This window comes from Botrytis fragariae, assembly GCF_013461495.1.
Source record: "Botrytis fragariae strain BVB16 chromosome Unknown tig00000061, whole genome shotgun sequence".
Lineage (NCBI taxonomy): Eukaryota > Fungi > Ascomycota > Leotiomycetes > Helotiales > Sclerotiniaceae > Botrytis > Botrytis fragariae.
Window position 1 is genome coordinate 1,429,642 of NW_023500994.1, and position 16,552 is coordinate 1,446,193.

The following is a 16,552-nucleotide window of genomic DNA, read 5'->3' on the forward strand; positions in this document are numbered from 1 at the left end:
CCCTAGTATCATGAAGAAACAAAGCCTTGACCACAACCGATTATTATCATCGGCGAGAAAAAACAACTGTAGATTATTGGAGTGTCTCGGAGTGTGATCAAGGATGGAGGAGGTGTAGATCCGTATTTGATGTCACCCTTAGTAAAACTCCGAGTAAGCATTATTTTCGATCTATACACTGACGATTAACAAAGAAAATCAAAGCCTTTGCCAAGATCACCAGATCTATAGACTTTACCAATCTTTCTTCATACCAGGGCTTTGCTCGCGAGTAACATACACACAAGTCTTGCTAGCTTAAGTAGTCAACCAAATGAAAAGAAAGAAACGAGATTCCATGACTTGCGTGAATGACTTAGTGTGTATGCACGATTGATATTCAAGTCACATTGAACAGATCAGAGACCAATGCGTGCTTTGAAACACGCAATATATAGATACTAGACCACCCAAAATGAATGAGATATTGGTCTTTCCCAATTCTCAACATCTTCAGGATCTTCCAGAATTCTATGCATGAGACATCCCTTTCATGTGTAGCCCAGATGCTTCTACCGAAAGAATGCATCACCCACTTTTGATGATCTTGCTGCACCATATGTACAGCCATATCCTTAAGAATGGCTCTTCAGTCAATCATATGATTTGTGTGTATTCACACAGACGTGCTTCTCACCACTGACTGCGATACGTATGCTTTTCACCTTCCCATTACTTTTCATTTCCGTCATAATACCAGAAAGATTCCAAGGCCAGATATTGGATTCCACTATACACACCATCAACCATTGTCAAGGTAAGATTTGACATCAATACTCTGATTGTTGTCCTTCACCCTTGGCCAGTGCTTGTTACTACTTTGGCACTTGTTACTCCTATCTGAACTTGTGAATTTTAAAAAATGGTTTCAAGTCCTCAAAGCGGCGATCCTCATTGGGGAACTGGTCCCCCTAGCGACAACCTACGCTTGAGCCATGCACAAAGTGAACGGCGGTACTACAATTCAAATACTTATTCACCACCATCACCCTCTTCTTCCACAGTCAATCCTTTGTATCCAACAATACAACAAAGTAACTTGCTCTCTCTAAATCCTCTTGCAACGTCCTTTAAAGTTGCAGAAACTCCATCATTTTCTCACCCACCTCGTTCATTTCCATCTTGTCTACTTCCTTCTCCACCTGCCTTTGTTGATAAATCACCTTTTATTTATCAACAACAGATCGTAGATCGATAACAGCAAATCCTTGTTTCAATAAACAAGTGGAACGCACCTTTCACTGAGACCATGGCATCCTTTAATTTGCCCACTGGTCAGCCAGCTCCAAATGCATTCCAATATAACAACAACCCACATGGCTTTCCACCATCTCTGGCAAACCTTCAAAATACAAGTCAGGATTCAGCAAATTCAAACGATTCCTTCCGAACACAGGTACCACTCCCATGGAACCTGCCATCCGACTATGAGGATAGTGGTGGGGTTGAGATGTGCGATCCAAGTCCTTTTGCTGAGCCTCCACCATTTGTGGCACCTGATTTTAGCAACGGCCGCGCTCAGTTTCAACCATTCGCCAATCAAAATTCCATGGTGAACGGTGCTTCTGTTGGAGCTTATGGTCATGAGAATGGATACCAGATGCAACAACAGCAAGCTTATCAACAAGAAAACTTTGCTATGGGGTTGAATGGTACGAACGGCATGCATGGCATGAATTCATTCAGTGGTGCTAACAATGCATATCAATCACCACCTTACAATGGCCAAATCGGAGGTCTTCCAAACCCTCAAATGGGCATCGGTCACACTGGAAATTTGCAGCATCAACACCAAAATCAATTCAGTTTCAATGGGCATGGTGGTCCTCTAACCCAACCTAACTTCCAACAGCAGAACATGGGCCTGCGACCACAATTACCACAAATTGCTACTCAATTTCCTACAAATCCTTACAGTCCTCGATACAACCAGACCTACTCTGCTCCACCAATCGGAATGAATCCAGCGCAGTTCTACAACAATGGTGGCGGTGGCAATTATCAAGGTCCAAATTCTACACCAAGTTCAGCCTCGCGTATGGTGTCCAACTTGAAATTTAGTAACCTCAGCCTTGGCGGCATGAGTCCGAATGGTGTCGGCCCGAACAGCATTCAGAACAATGGTTACGGCCATGGCAGCGGAGTCGGCAATATCGGGAATACTGCTGGCCTTGGCCACAATGGTTCAGAACAGAATCGTTCTAATGGAAGTTTCTCGGCTGTAGCCAACAATAATAATATGGCTGCCAATGCTCGCAACGCACAGTATTCCTCGCTTGCATCTGTTGGTAACATTCATCACCCGCTTCCTCCAAAGCCACAATTTCAAGCGCAAAACACCCATGTTTCCAAACCCAATACTGGCGACCAGCCTTACGCAGCGACTAGCAACAATCCTCGATCTGTTATTCATACTCCTCAACAGCAAAAGCGAAGCCTTCAAAGTGAGGAAAGTGAGCCAAGTCAAGAGAGCAGCAACGGCATCCAATCACCTGTATCATCCAACGGTCGCTCACTGTCTGCTGCCATTCCTGCTTCCGAGCCGAGACCTAAATTCACACCCTTGCTTCGATCTAATCGCGGCACATCCATCACCGCATCTGTAGATCGTGCTCAGCACATAAACGATTGGGTACAAAATACACCGACTCGTGGAAGTGTTTCGCGCCAAAACTCTGTCACAAGTGAGAATTTTGCTGAAATTGACAATACTCCTACGATGCCGAACTATGATGCTGGTAGAGATCATCGTCCAATCAATGGCTCCCACGACGCCATCCCAGGTGGCTTCACCCCACGCGCTCTTAGCGTTAATCCCTTCAATCCTATCACCACACTTGCTCCTTTCAGCCCAAATTCTCGTTACGGAGATGCTGGTGGTATGAGCCCCTTGCTTCGCGAGTTGACCAGAAATGGTACTGTTACGCCAACTGCCGAAGAAGCTCTTGACATGCGATTCATGCCCTTCGAGGAGTACTGCCGTCAAGCTAAGCCTGTGCAATATGGTGTTATGCGAATCAAAAACGTAAGTCATTGTCGATGATGTTAAAACTTAATTACTAACTCCTTCAAAGATTCCATATGGTGTGACGAGACAAGAGATTCTTGCATTTCTCGGCCGCAACGCAAAGATTGCCGCCTCGAATGACCACGAGCCCATCCATATTATAATGGAGCGTGTCACCAGCAAGACACTTGACGCCTATGTTGAGTTTATCAGCTTCTCTGAGGCTTCAAATGCAATTACGCGTTTCGATATGAATCGTATGGGCGGCAGAGGTGGCCGTCTTGGGCAGCGCCACGTTGAAGTCGAGTTGTCTTCCCAGGAAGAGTTGATGAAGCAGCTCTTTCCGAAAGCCAAGAACGTTGAGTGGCACGGAAACAAACCCACGATCATTGAACGTGATGAGAATGACAAGTACAACTCTGGTTTCCAGGGGTTCGTTAGCCGTGAAGAGTTGGTTATGCTGGTTAAGCATGTTGAGTCCCCACAACGTGTAAGTAATCACAAGTCTGCCTGAGTGATTCGGAATCATACTGATGTTAAACAGTCCCCATTCTCTAAAGATTGTCCCCAACGACCATTTGAATGCCTTGTCAGCACCTTGATCAAGTTTCCTTGGGCAATGGTCAACCACGTTACTTGCCAAGATCGTGAGCTATTGTACAAAGCCACGATGCAATTGCTTGGGTTGCTTGTTGAACGTGTCGACAACAATGATGATCCAGTCAATCTCAATGCACAATTGTTGAAGAGAGTTTGGCGTACTGCTCTTAAGTGCGAAGGTTTCAGTCCCTGTATGAAAGACAACATTGTTTTCAAGATGAAGATTGATCCTACAACCGCGTTTGAGTGTGGCGTTCCACCACAAGCTGATCTCTGGAGCAATGTATGGACCATTGGACCAAGAAAGGATGTTGCGTATGATCTCGTTCAGGTAAGTCTCTAGAGAAATCTTGATTAATTGAGAGCACAGACTAAGCAACCATAGTACTATGTCAGGCTTATTCATGATGCAACTACTGAGAAGAAGCAACTCACCTTGGCCGAGAAGGCTGCAGCCAGAGCCGAAGAGGTTCCTCGCCTTCCAAGTCTCTTCGGAAACCTTGATACGCTTGTTGATTACACCAATTGCCTTGATTTGACTCTTGCTGAACTTGCTGTGAAGGAGTGGGCTGCATTCGAGATAGCAATTCGACGAGCACTTACTCCAGCTTTGGAGGCCGGGCCATCTAACTGATAGAATCGTACCTACCAAGCAGTTGATACTTCCTAATCTCTAATTCCAGATACCACTTCGCATTTGTTTTCAATTCTCGAACATAATCTGTCGAACTTTTTAGGCATTTCACAACATTCTCGTCAGGTAAGCCTGACATCTGGATAGTTTCGTTCTTCGAATCTTCCCGGAAATTATAACAGCTGGACTTGAATTTTCTTGAAATCCTCGATTGTTGATATTTTCTACTTTCCTCATATTACACCTGTCTACCACCAACTTGATGAATCCTGAAGCCATTCTCGAAATCATCAAAATATCGTCATATCATTGAAGGAACAGCATTGTTGATATCCTTCTATTCGCATCCTGAAGGGTCTTACTATCGAGAGAAGTCCGGCACGTTTGGTCTCACCTGGAGCGTCAAATTTTACATGACCTATTCTTGCATACTTTTCTCATGACGACAGCTATCGATGCTTTGGTGATTTGCGTGATCATTCGAAGGAATTTGAGTTTTCAAAGTCATTTGATTGGGATATTCGATTTGAGATTATGATGATTTGGGTCAAGTTTCTTCATTGGCTGCTTCTCTTCTCGAGGTCATTTTAATGACATCTTGATATTTGCAGCTCTGTAGTTGTCCATTCAGATAGTACAAATCCAACACTATAAGTTTTCCACAATGTGCAACTACCAATAATGAATTTCATATCTCTATGTGAGGAAGATGTAAGTAAAGAGCGTATTTGATAATATTAGATGCAAGTCGGAAGTAAATCTAGATATCCGACGGTTGGAAGACATTGGATGAGTATCATCATCTGCATGAGATGAGAGAAAGGAAAGGAAAGGAAAAGGGATATGTGAAAGTTCATTGAGATGTCTCGGAATATCTTCGGCCACTAAGCATCCAAGCCCTTCGCTTCACCACCCAATGATTTCATGATCCATACATTCCCCCACCAATTCTTCACCCCTCCATCACATGAGAGACACAAGAGAGTTAAAATGTCTCTACCTCAATCTTTCATCAGCAAGAAGAAGCTGATATTAAGCAAGCTTGCTGTTCCTACAGATGAATACGATGACCTATCTCCCAAAGGGTCCGTGGATGAAGGCATTCGAGAATTAATAGATGAAATAAATTCTCTTGAAGGGTGTGTCACGACTAGTAGTTGTGCTGGGCGAGTGAGCGTATTTTTGGAAGGGAAGAAGAATTCTGACGATGGAGTTAAATCTCAAATTCAAGACGAGGCTGGTATGGATGGTATTCCGGATGTGAGAGCTGAGAAAACTGCCGGGTTTGGTGGAAAGGGAGGGGGTGGGAAATGGTTATATGTGTCTCACGACGCAATTGAAGACGAGGCACTGAGCAGGCGAGAGAATGAAGGAACTCTTTGTGAACTGCTGGGAATGCGGGCGAATAATGCCGGTTCTATGATCCCTCTCCCGAAGAGCAACGAAAGAGATTTACGGCATATTCATTTTAAATTTGAGCCCATGGCATGTTACTTAGACTACTCTGTTCTTGAGTTCTAAATGCTGACGTTCAAGTAGATCCTACATGTCCTTACTGCATCTTTGGAGCAAGCGCAAAAAGTGTTATCAGCTGCACTACAAGCGGGTTTCCGAGAAAGTGGTGCATTGAACCTGATATCTACCACATCCGAGCCAGCAACTCCAATGGTAGGAATAAGATGCATGGGTCTGACGCTTGAATCATTAGTTGGTGTATATCACGAGGCTTTTGATCAAGGAGTTTGCCTTGTCGATAACGGGCAGTTAGGTACGTTGATGAGAATTTCTAATGAGAGATTTAAAGAGAACACGAAAAGGATCGAGAGATTCAGAGTGTTATTGAACGAGGCAATGAATCCTGTGGAGAAGAAAAAGCTAGGAGAAAATGGGGAGGATTGGGAGGATCCTCAGGCTAGAAAGGAGCGGAAGCGTGCGGAAGGGTTGAGGAGAGCCCAGGAACTGAAGGAAGCAAAAGTGAGGAGTGGGATATCTGAGAACCAGGACTCGGGAGAGCTTCCAGTGGACCCAACACCTGTAGATTATTGCGAGACTTGAATCTGATGCATTAATACTTCACATAGTCTATGACAGTGTACCCAAACTTCCACGCCATGCATTATTTCTGTTACACATATTCTATACACGGTGGGCCCTTGAACACCTTCGTTGGTTTCTTTCCATCATTTCGCCCTTTATTCGATATTTGTTATCCGTCTTCCTTCCCATCTCTCCTCAAATAGTCATACTTTCCTTATCTAACAATACCCTCGACCCATTTACCCTCCAACCTCCTCACCTCTTGTCTGAAAGCCTCTACCTCTTTGTAACAATCCAACGGCCTCCTGTCATTATCCCTCAAACACTTTACCACCGCACTCTTTGCATTCTCAACTCCCTCATCTAATTCCTGTACCTTCTTCCTCTGTTCCAACTTCTTCCTCAAGCCCTCCACATCTTTCTGAACCGCATCTCTGCCCAATTTTCTTAAGCTATCACCTGCAGATTTCTCCTCAGATGGGGGCGAAGACTCCTCGGTGGAGAGTTTGGCGGTTAACTCTTCGAAGTCTTTGCTGGCGCGCTCTTGGAGTTTCTTGAGTTCGCTGGCGACGCGGGCTTGGATGTGAAGCTCGAGAGTTTTGGCACGAGTAGAATCGGACTTTTGAAGTATGTTAGATTGGTGTTCTCAAACCTAGAGATCTGGGAGAGAGTCTTACCTCAGAACTCGATTGCAAAGAATCTATGAGTTGTTCCGAGAACCTCACAGGTGTTTCACTACCGGATACTATTAGAGCTTGCTTGAAGGAAGATGTATACATTATTGGGAAGAATTACCTAGACCATACTTGTGCCTTGGGAGGTTCCTCAGGTTTCGAAGCTCCAGATCCCATATTGACTGGTGTAGGAAGAATCAATTGCTTGAAAGGTATAATTTACAATTGTGACCTCACGAGCTTGGAATTTCTTAAGGCTCGCTGAAAATCGGAATGTTTTGAGCCTTATGGCCTCATATCGGCGCTGCGTTTATCCATGGCCCGAGCCACATTTGAGGCGTCAGTGGCTGAAGTGAAGCCAGCATATTTTGGATCTCAATCTGGATGTCCACACGAGGATGTCCACACGAGGATGATCAATTCCAATAAACTCAACGATCAACCGAATTAAGCTTCACCTACATGTGCATCATCGTTTCCTGACGGGAGGAACAAAAAAAAGGTTAAAATTTAGGTCTATCTATTTGATATGATGATCTGATAAAGCATACTCTCCTGATCTTGTACCCAAATCATGAGATTTCAATCCTAGAGTCTCTTACCCAGGACGCCTATTCATCTCTTCTAATAAAGCAAGACCCAGATCTTGTAAGATTTCATGGGTTATCGATTCTTTTATTTCCACTTTGCTCCTTTGGGCGGTTTCGAAACTAACGGACGTTTCTGTTTGATAGGCTTGGCGCATCCTGGTGTCTACCTTGAGATGATACTTTGAGATACTCGGATCCTCGGGTTTCGGTCGGCGGTTGTGGAATTGGTAAGTGGCGGTTTTATAACATATTGCAAGCATGTTGAAAGATTCAAGGGGGTTCTTTTACAGATCTTACCGTCGTTTGCTCGAGGTTTCGATTAAGCATCTTCTTGGGGGTATCCATCGAAAAGGTTAAGGATCTTACTGCGATACTACTTTACCCTTACATGCATGCACCAACCTTCAATTGAAACGGAAGATCCAATAGAGTAGATGTAGTCAAGGATTCTTGCCGTACTCCGTCGCCAGCAAGGAGTGATTCAATGCAGACTCGGTCCCTTCACTGTTCTCCGAAGGCTTGATCTGATATGAGCTTTTTGACTATGATGATATGATGGCGCATGAACTAGTTTCCAATTGATGACAGCCATGACGACCTGGATGCTGTATGCAGAACGACATTTGATGAACACCCGCGCGAGTGTTAACTAAAGCATATGGCGTATTCCACACACCCTCGGATACGAACCGAATTACGAATTTCATGGAAGCTTCGAACAGTTTAACCAACGGCTGCTAACAAATCTCCACGGACGAAAGCACTCACAGACTTAAGAACTCGTTGGTCCCATGGAAGAAGTGAGTCCAAGCATGCATCAATGATAACCAGCGGCTATCCTATCGGCGGTATACATCTACTTCAAGCTTTGACGTCTATCAATCTACTCCCCTGGAAGTGTTTCGTCTTGGCCTTTCATTTTATCTTTCGTCTCTTCTCTGACAACGGCGATATTTCCGTGGGCGGTTCGCAAAGATCTATCGTGATATATAGATGATCTAAATGATATAAATCTGACCATCTCATTCATCTCTTTGCATCCTTTCTCCTTCTTTACCCCTGACAGAAACCCCTGAGTGGATCACGAACAACGGTGCGTCTTGGTTTCAAAACATTGGAGCCAATTGGAATCAGTTGTGACTGGCTGTGCTGTCGGTTATGTTACCAGTCTTTACCTGGCTCACTTCTTACCCTCGAGCCATCCCTTTCTATTATCCAATGATTCTTGGTCTTTGTCATCAGCCACAATTAATCGGAGATCAAAGCATCCAAACGTTCTTCTTTTGCTCTCTTTCTCTCTTTCTCTCTTTCTCTCCCTTGTCAACCCCCTTGAACCTTTACTTACTTGCTTTTGGCCAGTTCCAACTTCCAACGTGCAAATCCGAACAACTTTATCAATCTCCACTTGAAACCACGAGAGGTAATGCTTATATTCATTAAATGACAGGCCCAGATTCGGTCCCATTCCGAACTGCCCAAGACTATTTTCAACGCCATTATGGATTCGACTGGCATGATCCGCTGCGGCTATCTCATTTTATATCCAAAATGCTGATGGATGACGGTCCAGGGATTGGGTGTGAATGGGCCACTCTTTCTCAATTCCTTTGGCAGTTTTGGCTTGTTAGGACTCAGGAACGAGATCAATCGATAGAGTTTTTATACAACGTAACAAAGGAAGATCGATGCAATATTAGGCGAAGCCAGATCTTGGTGTTAGCATTGCTATTGGTATTGATACTCGCATATTCGCATATTCGCATAGCCGTATCTGCATCCACCATCTCTCTTCCTTTTTTATTCTGGGTCTCTCTTTTTATCCCTTCCTCTCTCGTACACAGACTTCTTGTGTACGAAGTATTAATGCATTTTCTACTGATTGGTGACATGCCCCATTTTTATATTCGGACAGGTCGGATTTGATGATATTCACCTAGAATCTAGCTTTTCTTCACTCGTAACCCATTCCTTGCTTCACTTGCCAACTCGTACTCGGACACTCACCACTCACCACTCACCACTCACCACTCACCACTCACCACTCACCACTCACCACTCACCACTCACCCCTCACCCCTCACTCAATCTTGGTTTCATCACCGCCATTGTCACTCCGTTGACGAAGAGGGCGAAATGCGATCTCTTCCTTATCTCCTCATCTAATACGACGACAGCAGGGCTTTTCGTTTCGAAATTCGAAGCTATTCACACCAATGTCCTGACCAACCCTGCAGCGATTCTGACTCCGTTTTATTTACGACGAGGCTTCGTTTCCTATTTGGATGGAATTTTATATTGATTGCAATTTATCTGATTCATTCATCATAACTTTCGCGCTCAATAGAAAGAAAGGATCCACTTTCCATCTACTTTCCATCCACCCTTCTACCATAAAAATTTAAACCATCGGTACCAACATCTCAAATTGGTCTTGTGTCTAGACTGGTTATGGTCGACCCACCAAAACCTTCGAAAAAGGGATCCCCGCAGCGCATACCAAGACTCAAGCCAAAAATATACCCAGCACATACATAATAGTACATCAACTCTTTGTCGCCGCAGTTTTTGGTCCGTCTTGACCGTCTTGGTCTTCTTACTTTCTCGAGATCTTCGTTTGTTCCTTGAACAAAGTTCGCTTTTTACTTTATTCACTCTTTCACTGCCGAGTTTATTTGGAGATATTGCTTTCATAAGTCCTGGAGACTAATTCTTTGATTTACCAATCATTCTCCATCCACATTCATTATTCCAATCAATCCATCAAGTTCCGCCATTCATTCATTTCTATTTTGGTTCTTGAATCACTCTTTTTTTATATTCAAGAACAAAGCTACATTTGGACCCTCACAGCATGTCCCTTATTGAAAATTACATTACTTTATTCCCAGATCAAGAACAATAGATAAAGATTAGCGACACAATAGCAGAAGAACAATCGGACAATAAACCTCGAATTTTATCGTAAGTAAAGACCTCTTCCACCTCGATGGGACCTTCAAATATCGAATCTCGAATCCCATAGACCCAACGACCATATACCAACCCGATTTACTTACCAACCAACAGCTTCTACAGAGATCTACATAGACGGACTTACTACATTGTTTCAAACCAGCAATAAAGACATCTTTTAAATTCGTTTCAAATACAGCAAAACGAAAATTAAAGTATATCGACATGGAGTCCCTCGATCTTCTGCGCAGGGTCGCTGCTGAAGCGACCACCGCAACCACCACAAGTTTACAACATGCAACCACAACAGAAGCAGCTGCAACGCCAAGCAACACTATAGGAATGTACGCCACCGATTTGAATGGAGTAAATCAATCTGTCAACAATCTTCTACGAGATGTTTTATGGTGGTGCTTAGGATCAATGGCTTTGATCATCCTTGTCTTTAGAATGATGCATCGAGCAAAGTCACATTTGCGACACATGACAGGGATGAATAGTAACGCGAATCAACAACGATATTTCCAGGAAAATAGATCGAGTTGGTGGAAGGTCAAGAAGCATTTGTTGTATGCGCCGCTATGGAACAAACGTCACAACAGAGAATTCAAGTTGTCGTCAGCTGTTAATATGGGAACCCTCCCATCCAGATGGCATGCACTACTGTTGATCGTTTACCTTTCAATGAACGTTGCCTATACCCTTGTTCTTGATTACAGCAGAGAAAACAAATATTCCATTGTAGCTGAGCTACGAGGAAGATCTGGTGTTCTCGCTGTGTGTAACATGATCGCGCTCATCATTCTTGCCGGACGCAACAACCCCCTCATCGGATGGCTTCAAATCAGTTTTGATACCTACAACTTATTGCATCGATGGATGGGAAGGATAGTCGTCTTGGAGGCTCTTGTACATACGTCATGCTGGGCATATGTACAACACGCAGACACCGGTTTCTCTGGTGTTTGGGATAAGCTTATGCACGATCCATTCTGTTCTTACGGAATGATGGGCACTGCTTCCTTTGTCCTCATTCTCCTCACATCCCCATCCCCGATTCGTCACGCCTTTTACGAAACCTTCCTCAATCTTCACATCATCTTCGCTGCCGTAGCCATCGCCGGTGTTTGGATTCATTGCGACATCCCAAGTCTTCCCCAAAAACCTTACATCCGCGCCGTCGCCTTCCTCTGGGTTGCTGATCGCGTGTTCAGAATGGCTCGTCTTATCTGGTGCAACTACAGCACCAAAGGTTGGACCACCGCCTCCATCGAAGCCATGCCTGGAGATGCTTGCCGTGTCACCATGCACCTACCCAAGAAACTCGATGTCAAGCCTGGATCTCACGCCTATCTTCGTTTCGCCAAACTCAACTTCTGGGAGTCGCATCCCTTCTCCATCGCTTGGGTGGCCCATCGCCCAAAGTTCTCCCCTGAACTTCCACTCAACGAAAAGAGAATGGTTTCCGAAGAACAAACAACCGATATCAGCTTTGTCATCCACGCGCAAACTGGTTTGACCCGTCGTCTCTTCGACGCAGCTAAAGTTGCCAGTCCACGTGTTCTGAGACTCAAGGCTGCATTCGAAGGACCCTATGCTGGACACCACTCTCTCGATTCTTATGGCCACGCAGTCCTCTTCGCCGGATCCTCTGGAATCACGCATCAGATTCCCTACGTTCAACACCTTATCCAAGGCTACAACGATGGTACCATCGCCACCAAAAAAGTCCTACTCGTTTGGATCATCCGTGACATCGAACATCTTGAATGGGTACGACCTTGGATGGACGAAATCCTACGCATGCAAGGACGTCGCGACATTCTCACCATCAAGTTGTTTGTCACGAAACCTAAGAATCCAAAGGAGATTCATTCCCCGAGCGCGACAGTCCAAATGTTGCCTGGTAGACCTAATATCAACCTGTTGTTACAGACTGAAGTTAGGGAACAAGTGGGCGCCATGTGCGTTACCGTTTGTGGGCCAGGAGCGTTGCAAGACAGCATCAGAGAAGCAGTGAGAGAAGTCCAAGAACATGGGGTGGTGGATTTCATCGAGGAGAGTTTCACTTGGTAATGCGGAGAATGATTCTTAGGGACCTATTCCCATATACGTTTTCAAGATGCCAAGAAGAGCAATCCAAGAAAGGATGACATAACCCAAGAGATGGCAAGTCGAGTGGTGCAGAATGAGTGGATGGTCAATATTATTTTCTTCTTCGATTCTCGGACATAATTAATACTTTTTATGGGAGAGAGCTTTATATTATACTGCCGGACCAGACCACGCCTGCGCTTTGTATATAGATCATATTATGATTGCATGAGAGAAAGAAGAGAGATGTTAGATGGAAGACTAGATTCGCTTTTAGCGGGGAGTTTGTTGCATTGGGATATCCAGAATTGGCATTAAGGGATTGGACTACTCGTTCATAGGATAAGAAAGGTAGTCGGCCAGAAATAGTTGTCTTTTTGATTTAATTGAATTATTTAAACTATTCATGATATTGAGATTTGTGTTTTGCCATTTGGTGATTGGTGATTCTGATTGTGAAGTTGTGTTGTATGAGATTGTGATGGCAGATATCTATCTAGTAGATGTTTACATCGGGGGTGGTACTTACTGCGTGCTAACTATATTTCTATGATTGATTGGCGCTATGCATCCACGCCCTGCGAAAATGAAGTCATGTCATACATGCATACGTAGAGCAAGTTTAAATACCAGGAATATCAATCGGTTAAAGGAAGCGCTGTTGCCAAGGAGGCTTCCCATTTTGGAAATTTATAGATGCATCTTCAAAACTTTGAGTATCTCCATTGATATATAGATAGTTGTATGGGTCGCTACCTAGTAGGTAGTTGAGGACTATTAAGTTATAGTATAATATGATATAATATAATATAACATAACATAAATATATCGAATCAAGAACCGAGACTTTCCGTGTAACACTGGGTCTCAAAGTAACAGAAAGTAACAAAGAGCAACGGCTAAATCTAGGTATAATTATGGGCGGAGAATTGATTGGTTGAATTGCAGAATTTCCCCTCGCCCCGCGATCGGCTTAATAAAATTTATTCGAAATAGCGTCACTTTCGATTGGTTTGAGTGAGTCTTCCATAATTCTATGATTGGTTTGGTGACTCAATTATTTACTTTGACAATTCTTATAAATTCCCATTTCTCTCTTCTGATTTATTATTCTCTGTATCAAATCATCTCAATAACATTGCTCTTCTGATTGCCTTTTCAAATCTGCAAGATTGAACCAATTTTCAATCACAAAGCGGAAACTTCTTGAAAGTAAAAGTCAATCCATCAAATATAACCCCGCGATTTTGTCAAAATGCCCATGTAAGTGATTACTTCACACATGTCACAGGGAACTCTTCAATGTCTCGAATATAATTCTAACGTTTGGATTCCTCGTAGGCTCAAAGATCCCTCAACGAAATACAAGAGATTTCCTCCCATTCAATTGGCGGACAGACAATGGCCTTCCAAAACTATCGATAAACCTCCAAGATGGCTCAGCACAGATTTACGAGATGGCAACCAAAGTTTAGTCGACCCTATGGATGGCGAACAAAAATGGAAATACTTTAAGATGTTGGTAGAGCTTGGTTACAAGGAAATCGAAGTCTCATTCCCATCTGCTTCGCAAACAGATTTCGATTTCACCAGACGCCTTGTTGAAACTCCCGGTGTCGTACCAGACGATGTCTGGCTCCAAGTTCTCTCACCATGTCGTGAAGAATTTATGAAGCGAACCGTTGACTCCCTTAAGGGCGCCAAGAAGGCTATTTTACATATTTATCTTGCTACCAGCGAATGCTTCCAAAGAATTGTATTTGGCTTGAACGAGGAAGAAGGTTTGGCATTGGCAGTCAAGTGCGCGAAATATGCCCGATCCATTACAAAGGACGATCCCGAACACGCCGGTACTGAGTGGGCTTTCGAATTCAGTCCTGAAACCTTTTCGGATACTAATCCAGACTATGCAATCCGGGTGTGTGAGGCAGTCAAGGAGGCATGGGGTCCGACAGTAGAGAATCCAATCATCTTCAACCTCCCCGCAACAGTCGAAATGTCAACTCCAAATGTCTACGCGGATCAGATCGAATACTTCTGCAGAAATATTACAGAGAGAGAAAAGATTTGCGTCAGCTTACATCCACATAATGACCGAGGATGTGCTGTTGCAGCTGCAGAGTTGGCACAAATGGCTGGTGCTGACAGAGTTGAGGGATGTTTATTCGGAAACGGAGAGAGAACAGGAAATGTGGATTTGGTCACTTTGGCTTTGAACCTCTACACCCAAGGCATCAACCCTGGTATTGATTTCTCGGATCTTGAGCGGGTCATTGATGTTGTGGAAATTAGCAACAAGATTCCAGTTCACCCAAGAGCTCCTTACGGTGGTTCCTTGGTTGTGTGTGCGTTCAGTGGCTCTCACCAAGACGCAATCAAGAAGGGGTTCCAACTCCGAAAGAAGGGAAACCACGGAGACGAGAACCGCTGGGAAGTGCCATATCTTCCACTCGATCCTCAGGATATTGGACGTACTTACGAAGCTGTCATTCGTGTCAATTCACAAAGTGGTAAGGGTGGAGCTGCTTGGATTATCTTAAGAAATCTTGAGCTTGATCTTCCAAGAGGATTACAAGTTGCTTTCAGCAAAGTAGTTCAAAAGCGTGCGGATGAACTTAGTCGCGAGCTTCTCTCACGGGAAATTCAAGACTTGTTCGAGCAAACTTACTACCTCAAGCACAACCCAAGATTCAGCCTTGTTGATTACTCTATCAGTACCGACAGAAGTGCCTCACCCGTGCCACCCGCTCCAGGTAAGACGCAAGATACGACGAATTTGAAGCGTCGATTCGAAGGTGTCATTTCAATTGACGGAGAGGAACACGAACTGAAAGGATTAGGAAATGGACCCATTTCTAGTTTGGCAAATGCTTTGAAGAGCTTAGGTATTGATCTCGAGGTAGCAGACTACAAGGAGCATGCAGTTGGTGCTGGTACCAATGTCAAAGCTGCGTCTTATATTGAATGTACAGCTACAGGTTCTAAGCAGAAAGTATGGGGTGTTGGAGTTCACGAGGATGTAGTTCAATCGTCTCTGATTGCTCTTTTGAGTGCAGCTTCAAACGTAAGTCATCCAGCATCATTACTTGATTCCAAAATATCTAACACAATTACAGTTCATGGCAAGCAGACCTACAACACCATTACTCCTCAAGGGTAAGAATGGTGTTAGCACCAGCCGTGACGTTAATTCTGATGACTCACAAAAAGAGAACGGCGGCCTTGCGATTCCTAAACCTACCACCGCAGCCAAGAATGGACCGGATGCAGTGAGTGTCTTGGAGGCTAAGGTCAATGAAGCATAAATTGTTTATTACTTATTTTTTCGTTGTTCTTGGTCTCTCTTGAAGCTGCTTTCGTAGTAAAAATGAGGGGTAGCTTTTAGCGCGCCTTCTTTTGGGATGGGGTTCATGGAGGGGATATATCATCTGGAAAAGCGATCAAAAAGTGCATTTGAAATTTGAAATCTGAAATCATAGGCAATTGGTAAACAAAATGATGATTATCAAAAAAGATACCTATCTCAATACAAAAGAGTTCTTTCTATGATTTGCCTCCTTAGCAGTAGACATCCAACGAGCCGATACTCAAGGAATAAATAGAGCAAGTCACAAACAAGTTCTTTTGTGTATCAATTTTATTTATTTATTTATATCTCGATTTATTGAATTGATGATTTCTTATCCACGCACGGAGATTTCCATGTGAGATTGACCAAGTCACGTGAATTGCTGATTAAAGACCTAAACGAGCCAATTATACAACTCATGGCGGGGACACCGCTCCATTAATGATCAAGTATGAAATTTGACTTTGTTGACTTTGGACATCAATTTCTAAACAATCCAGAGACCATTTAAAAAATTCTCTCTATTGACAAGAACTATTGATTCTTTACATTCATTTACTTCATAATACAAACAAG

The 16,552-nt window shown here is 43.7% G+C and overlaps 6 protein-coding genes across 6 annotated transcripts; 4 read left to right on the top strand and 2 right to left on the bottom strand.

Annotated features, from left to right (window-relative positions):
- Nucleotides 1-901: 901 nt before the first annotated feature.
- Bfra_008544 (uncharacterized protein) lies at nt 902-4,280 on the top strand (the record flags this gene model as incomplete). Its single annotated transcript, XM_037338903.1, is given in 5 exon segments — nt 902-1,225; nt 1,241-3,064; nt 3,114-3,536; nt 3,591-3,977; nt 4,032-4,280. 5 exon segments carry the CDS (start codon nt 902-904, stop codon nt 4,278-4,280), a joined length of 3,207 nt encoding a protein of 1,068 aa, XP_037192209.1.
- Nucleotides 4,281-5,270: 990 nt separating this feature from the next.
- Nucleotides 5,271-6,335, top strand: Bfra_008545 (putative trna wybutosine-synthesizing protein 3 protein; the record flags this gene model as incomplete). The annotated part of the gene is made up of 2 exons (XM_037338904.1): nt 5,271-5,765; nt 5,820-6,335. 2 exons carry the CDS (start codon nt 5,271-5,273, stop codon nt 6,333-6,335), a joined length of 1,011 nt encoding a protein of 336 aa, XP_037192210.1.
- A 196-nt stretch (nt 6,336-6,531) lies between these two features.
- Nucleotides 6,532-7,168, bottom strand: Bfra_008546 (putative duf1690 domain-containing protein; the record flags this gene model as incomplete). Its single annotated transcript, XM_037338905.1, has 3 exons — nt 6,532-6,936; nt 6,995-7,052; nt 7,113-7,168. 3 exons carry the CDS (start codon nt 7,166-7,168, stop codon nt 6,532-6,534), a joined length of 519 nt encoding a protein of 172 aa, XP_037192211.1.
- Nucleotides 7,169-7,589: 421 nt separating this feature from the next.
- Bfra_008547 (uncharacterized protein) lies at nt 7,590-8,173 on the bottom strand (the record flags this gene model as incomplete). Its single annotated transcript, XM_037338906.1, has 2 exons — nt 7,590-7,760; nt 8,150-8,173. The coding sequence occupies 2 exons, from the start codon at nt 8,171-8,173 to the stop codon at nt 7,590-7,592; spliced, it is 195 nt and encodes a 64-aa protein (XP_037192212.1).
- A 2,585-nt stretch (nt 8,174-10,758) lies between these two features.
- Nucleotides 10,759-12,609, top strand: Bfra_008548 (putative ferric reductase protein; the record flags this gene model as incomplete). Its single annotated transcript, XM_037338907.1, has 1 exon — nt 10,759-12,609. The coding sequence occupies one exon, from the start codon at nt 10,759-10,761 to the stop codon at nt 12,607-12,609; it is 1,851 nt and encodes a 616-aa protein (XP_037192213.1).
- Nucleotides 12,610-13,882: 1,273 nt separating this feature from the next.
- On the top strand, nt 13,883-15,932 carry Bfra_008549 (putative 2-isopropylmalate synthase protein; the record flags this gene model as incomplete). Its single annotated transcript, XM_037338908.1, has 3 exons — nt 13,883-13,890; nt 13,969-15,691; nt 15,744-15,932. 3 exons carry the CDS (start codon nt 13,883-13,885, stop codon nt 15,930-15,932), a joined length of 1,920 nt encoding a protein of 639 aa, XP_037192214.1.
- Between the last annotated feature and the right edge of the window lie 620 nt (nt 15,933-16,552).